Source organism: Cetorhinus maximus, chromosome 24, assembly GCF_964194155.1.
Source record: "Cetorhinus maximus chromosome 24, sCetMax3.hap1.1, whole genome shotgun sequence".
NCBI classification, from domain to species: domain Eukaryota; kingdom Metazoa; phylum Chordata; class Chondrichthyes; order Lamniformes; family Cetorhinidae; genus Cetorhinus; species Cetorhinus maximus.
Genome location: NC_135902.1, coordinates 52,219,300 through 52,225,589, shown reverse-complemented (window position 1 = coordinate 52,225,589; position 6,290 = coordinate 52,219,300). Strand labels below are relative to the sequence as shown.

At 42.3% G+C, this 6,290-nt stretch overlaps 2 protein-coding genes across 4 annotated transcripts in view; one reads left to right on the top strand and one right to left on the bottom strand.

The window, feature by feature from the left end:
• The window catches only part of adap2 (ArfGAP with dual PH domains 2), a 338,187-nt gene that overhangs the window by 96,469 nt on the left and 235,428 nt on the right, over positions 1-6,290 (top strand). The gene's annotated exons all lie outside the window — the stretch shown is intronic.
• Positions 1-6,290, bottom strand: part of rhbdl3 (rhomboid, veinlet-like 3 (Drosophila)) — an 83,077-nt gene that overhangs the window by 17,015 nt on the left and 59,772 nt on the right. For 2 of the 3 annotated variants that reach the window (XM_078529053.1, XM_078529054.1), the window contains one exon: positions 3,888-5,692. The exons of the other annotated variant lie outside the window; for it this stretch is intronic. In XM_078529053.1, the coding sequence (XP_078385179.1) occupies positions 5,421-5,692 (272 nt within the window). In that variant the 3' untranslated portion in view covers positions 3,888-5,420. Of the gene's footprint in view, positions 1-3,887; positions 5,693-6,290 lie in introns of those variants that run through there. 3 annotated transcript variants of the gene reach the window in all.

Sequence of the window (6,290 nt, the reverse complement as noted above, 5' to 3'; positions counted from 1 at the left end):
GGGTAAGTCTAAAGCCTCAAGACATGTGGAGAATCCCAAGCGAGTCCATGAGATAGATGAGCCGCACCAAGAAGTCATCCAACAATGCTTCTTAGGAGAAATTAAGGATCTCAGATTCACATATTGGAATGCTGACATATCTGTAAATGGTCACCTCATGAATTTCAAGTTAGACACAGGTGCCAGTGTGATGGTCCTGTTGGATCAGGAAATGTGGCCAAAAGACCTCTGGCACAGTCTGACGACAGACACACCACTGTATGATCCCAGAGGGATCCAACTACCGGCCATAGGCATAATTCAAGAGCCACTCTGGTATGTCAACAAGCAAATAATCGAAATTCTGTACATCACCCGCAATCAACCCTTTTCTCTCCTGAGCAGAGGTGCCTATGTTGTCCTCAAAATGGCAGAAAACGTCAAAACAACCACTAGTCAACTACACTGAATTGGAGACTCCCTAGAGATCCACCAGTGCTGATGATTTCGACTGGGACTTCAGTTTGGAATTGTCCTCACTCTCTTTGCAGAGGCAGTTACTCCAGCTCTTTTGCAGGCAGCAGAAAAATACTCTTCACGTACACAACATGAAGTCAATCCTGGAGCAGGAGAGAAGCGACCACCAACTCACTCAGGGAGGCACAAGTGCACATGAAGAAACAGTGCGCAGCATTAGGATCCAAACTGAAGGTTGAGCTCAAGGATGAGGAACATACAAACATATGGGAGGTAAACCCACAGCCAGAAAGAACATGGCGGACCCCACCAATAAGGAAAACCTGAGTCCACTCTGAATGAATGGAGCGAACATTCCTTCCAGAAGGAGAGGGATAAGCCCATGATATCTGACCAAGGAAGACAGATTGTCGACAAAGAGAAATGCATCACTAAGGAGCGCAAGAAGCAAACCAGATGTTGACACCCAAATAACTGAAGCACCAAATACTACAACTTCAACTCCAGACCAAAGGAGTTGAGACTACCACTCCTCACAAGATCTGGAAGAGTTGTAAGGCCTCCATACTGTTTGAATCTGTAAAGTCTAAGACTTGAGATGGGATGGAGGGAGAGGAAGGGGTAACATAAATATTATTGTAAATACATTTGGGTAAAGGTAGGGGGGGGGAAGTGTAATATTGGGGTGTTCTGGACTGTAAGGGTTAATGTGGGATTGGGGAAACAATACTGCCCACATTATGATGTAGCAAGTCACAAAGGAGTAGTAAGAGTGTAGGAGTGAATCTGGTAAAAGTTGGCATGAAGATAGCACCTCGTCAGGACTGTATCCTGTATGTATGTCTATAGTTATATTAATTAACAGTTATTGTTCAACCATTCAAGCCAATAGATCTCTACATGAGAAAACATACAATCTTACAACAGAAGGGGTCAAGTGAGAGGAGATATAGTAAAGGGAAACAACAAAGAAATAGAGCAGGGCAGCAATTTGGGTACTGAGTATTGAGAGGAAGGGACAGAACATACAAGAGTGCATCAGTAGATAAGGTTGGAGATTGCATAAATGGTTTTTAAAAAAATGTTTAAGGCCCTGAGTCTGAATGCACACAGTATTTGTAACAAAAGGGATGAATTGTTAGAACAGATAGAGATAAGTATGTATGACCTGAGGCATTATAGAGATATAGTTGAAAGGTGGCCAAGGTTGCGACCTGAATGTTGAAGGGTGTTTGCCATATCGGAATGACCAGAAGCTAGCAAAAGGTGGCAGGGTAACTCTGTCAATTAAGGATGGCATTAGTACAGCACTGCGAAATGACCTTGGCTTGAAAGAGCAATATGTAAAATCAGGTTGTGTAGAGATAAGAAATAGTAAAGGTAAGAGGTTGCTTCTGGGAGTAGTTTATAGCCCTCCGAACAGTAGTTACACTGCAAGAGCATATAAGAAGAAATAAATGGGGTGTGAAGGAAAGGTACAGCAATAATCATGGATGACTTTAATCTACATGTAAATTGGGAGAATCAGATTAGCAAAGGTAGCCTGGAAAACGAGTTCATAGTGTTTTGGGGACAATTTCTTAGAGCAGTATATCCTAGGGAGCAGGCTATTCTAGACCTGGTAATGTGCAATGAGTCAGGATTAATCAATAACCTCATGGTAAAGGAGACTCTAAGTGATAGCAATCACAACGTGATAGAATTTCATATTCAGTTTGAAAGAGAGAAGTGTGATGGGTCCATGACTGTTTTAAACCTAACAAGTAACTGAGGGTATGAAGGCAGAGCTGGCTAAGGTGAACTGAAAAGTTAGGTTAAAAGGTAGGACAGTAGAGTATCAGTGGCAGATTTTTAAGGAGGTATTTAATAACTCGGCAAAGTTTTATCCCAATGACCAAAAGAGACTCTTTGAAAAAGAGGCATCAGCCATGGCTAAATAAGAAAGTTAAGGATAGGATCAATTTGAAAGAAACACTGTACAAATCTGCAAAGATTAGTGATAGTTCAGAGGGTTGGGCAAATTTTAAGAACCAGCAAAGAATGACTAAAAAGATAATAGAGGTAGGAAGAAGAATATGAGAGAAGGATAGCTAGTAGTATAAAAACATAGTAAGAGTTTCTACAAGTATTTGAATAGTAAAAGAGTAACTGAAGTTAGTTATGGTTCTCTAGAGGATGGGTCTGGGGAATTGATAATGGAAAACAAAAAAGCGGTGGAGGCATTGAACAGGTATTTTGTGTTTGTCTTCATAGTAGAAGACTTAGAAAACTTCCTAAAGATACTTGAAAATCAAGAGGTGATAGGGAGGGATGAACTTAAAAGTCACGATCGCCAGGGGAAAGGTGCTAGGAAAACTATTAGACCTAAAGGCTGACAAGTCCACAGGACTGGTGGGGGGCCTGCATCCTTGGGTCTTAAAGAAGTGGTGGCACAGATAGATGTATTGATTATAATCTTCCAAAATTCTTTAGATCCTGGAACATTCCCAGTGGATTGGAAAATAATTAATGTAACACTTATTCAAGAAAGGAGGGAAGCATCTGTCATAGAGAAATTGCTAGAATCTATTATTTAGGGGTTTCTAGCAGGATACTTCAAAAATCACAATCTGATCAGGCAAAGCCAACATGGCTTTATGAAAGGGAAATCGTGTTTAAATAATCTTAGAGCTTTTTGATTAAGTAACACTTCAGGTGGATAAAGGGGAACCGGTAGATGTGGTGTACTTGGGTTTCCAGAAGACATTTGATAAGGTGCCACATTAAAGGTTACTACACAAGATAAAAGCACATGGTGTAGGCACTAAAATATTAGCATAGATATAAGATTGGTTAGCTAACAGGAAACAGAGTATGGATAAATGTGTCTTTTTCAGATTGGAAAGCCGTAACTAGTGGAGTGCCACAGGAATCAGTGCTTAGTCTTCAATTATTTACAATCCATATCAATGACTTGGATGAAGAGTATGTATGGTAGCTAAATTTGAAGAAGACACCAATATAGGAGGAAGCTGGGTCTTTCAATTTATTCAAGGCTGAGTTAGATTTTTGGTAGACAAGGGAGTCAAGGGTTATGGTGGCAGACAGGAAAGTGGAGCTGATAGCACAACCAGATCACCATGATCTTATTGAGCAGGCGCAAAGCCGAATGGCGTACTCCTGCTCCTGAGTCCTATGTAATCCAGTCTAAGCCAAGTTGGGTGTTCACACATTTAGTGTATTGTATTAGCAGGAATGCTTGTGTGCTACATGTGTCAAATCACCAAGCACAGACCACTTGCCCAAGTGCCTGATTTAGGACAGAAAGAATCGAGAAATGACCAGGAGCATCTTCCTTCACTTTCCCCAAACATCTGGCGTGCATCACACCAGTAACTTTCTGGAATGCAGTGATTGTTATAGGCAAAACAAAATGACTTCTCCCAATAAGATTGAAATGAGCACATTGTGGAAATTTAATCACAAAGATTATCTCTGAAATGAAACAATATAAAAATCCTTTAATGGGATTGTATTCTTGGAATGTTGACATCCTCGAACTATACACAATATATACACACCCCTCAACAACACAAGGCAGCCAGATTCTTATCAAACTCTTAGAAATCTACCCCCAGGGAGTTTGTCCTTATGACTCGAGGCATATTCCAGCTTTTTGGCTAAATAGAGATTTACACAAAATATTTTCAAATCCCTTTAAACGTTTTGGTCATTATTGTTGTTTTGTGAGTCCTAGGGATGAGTTTGATCTGTGAATTCTTCCATAAGTTAAGACTATTCACTAAACAGGTCAAATTATCTACAACCTACAGGGACATTCCCACCATCCTGTTGCGTGAATAAACTCTTTATTTACAGAGTTTGAACAAGCTATGTACAAGTTATAAAACTGTATTCATAGCAGTTAAATGGCATTCGAGTCCAAGTTCATTTTCTGAACATGCGCATCTTAATGAAAGATCCAGAAATGAGAATGAAACCAGTAAAAAAAAATATATTTGGGGCAGTTTCGGTGGAGCCTGAGTCTCTGAAACAAACTGTCTGCAAACAAGGACACTATTCACTATCGTAATTTTATCACCATCTCAAAGGCTGCAGCACAACCCTTCTGGGACGCTGGTTTAGGAATGAATTAGTTCTTCGGACTCCCAGTGTAATACAGCTTCTGCACATTTATCACACCGCACCCCCCCGCCCCTGCCCCCCAGGTTGACAGCCCAGAGACTGAATGTTGTTGGACTATTCAGCTACTGGGGGCATCCTCAGCTGACGTTTAGTATTGCATTTACTATCAGGTGCCACAGGGTAGTGATCTGGAATCAACTCTGATTGTTTAAAAAAATCCTTCCTTAGAATAAGGCTGCCAAGGTCCCTTGTAGGAACCCCTTCAGTTGCCCTCTCCCAGTATGTGATTGGCTAATTTGTACCTGGGGCCTTCCAGGTTTCTACCGCTGAGTTCCCACACGCTTGTGAATGGAGCTGAGATTAGAATTATTGGACTCCGGATGTCATTCTGTTACAAGTCACCTCACTGACCTTTTTTCAGCTTCCAGATCCAAAGTGAGATTCTTTCTGCTGGAGGTCCCGGGAGCCCCTTTAGCCTACAGAAAGCTGCTGGCCCCTCCTATTTAACATGAAGGGAAATTGGCATGCCATGCTTTTTAAAAAGAAACTTGGATTATCAGTAATTAACTGAATCAGCAAATCATCGGAGAAAGTCTGTACTGGCCACACGAAAATTGCAGCACGTGAAAGTGTCCGATTCCTCTCCGCATCATGATTGAGCCAATCAGGTCCCATCTCCTTACAGGCTTTGATTAAGACTCCGCTGAATCCTTTCTTGCCATCCTGTTGTGTTTTTGGCTGGTGGGTTTAGTCTGTTAATATTGAGCTTTGAGCAAATCTTTGCTATTAGGTTGAAGCCTTCATTCACACCTCAGTCTCAAAGCCAGTCCCAATGTGTGTTAGGCTGGTGGGAACAGCCTGATCTCCAAGAGGCTATAGGCGAAGATGTTCCAGAGGATGGCGAAGAAAACGAAGACTAGATAGATGAGGAGGAAGATCCACCAGATGGACTGCTCGTGAAGTCTCTGCTCGTAGTTCCTGAGGACCACCACCCCCAGCGTGATTCCCACCATCACTCCTCCAAGGTGAGTAACGAAGCTGGGGTGAGTACACGCTGGGTGGGCGGGTGGATGAAACCTCAGCCAAACAGCACGGCCAAACTCTAGACTCACTGAAAAGAGAAGAAAGGATTCATGTTGCGCCTTTCAGAGACCTGGGGTGTCCCAAAGTGCTTCACAGCCAAAGAAATACTTTGTAAAGTATAGGCACAGTTATAGGGAACCACATCAGCCAATTTATGCACAGCGAGATCCCACAAATTGCAATGTGATAATGACCACATAACCTGTTCTTGTGATGTTGGCTGAGGGCTAAGTATTGGCCAGGACACCAGATTTTTACATCCACCTGTGAGGGTAGACAGGAGTCTCAGTTCAGTGTCTCATGGAAAAGGCGGCACCTCCAACATTCCCTCGTTAGTGCATGGGGGTGTTTGGTTTCAAGAAGTCCCATTCCATCATCATTCAGCATTTGTGCATACGCAATAACAGGGGGCGGGGAGGTGGTCAGGATGGTGACTGGATAGCACTCAGGCATAGGAACCTCAGTGGCCTTTCCCCTAATGAGCTTGGTGAGCCTGAACTGATCGCAGTGATTCTCACCAAGGACCAGAATCAGGATTGTCTTAGTCTGCTCCACTCATCAAACTTGTATCTTTTGGATTTAATATTTCAGTTGTTGTAGCTGCTTAAACCTTAGGGGCTTTCGTG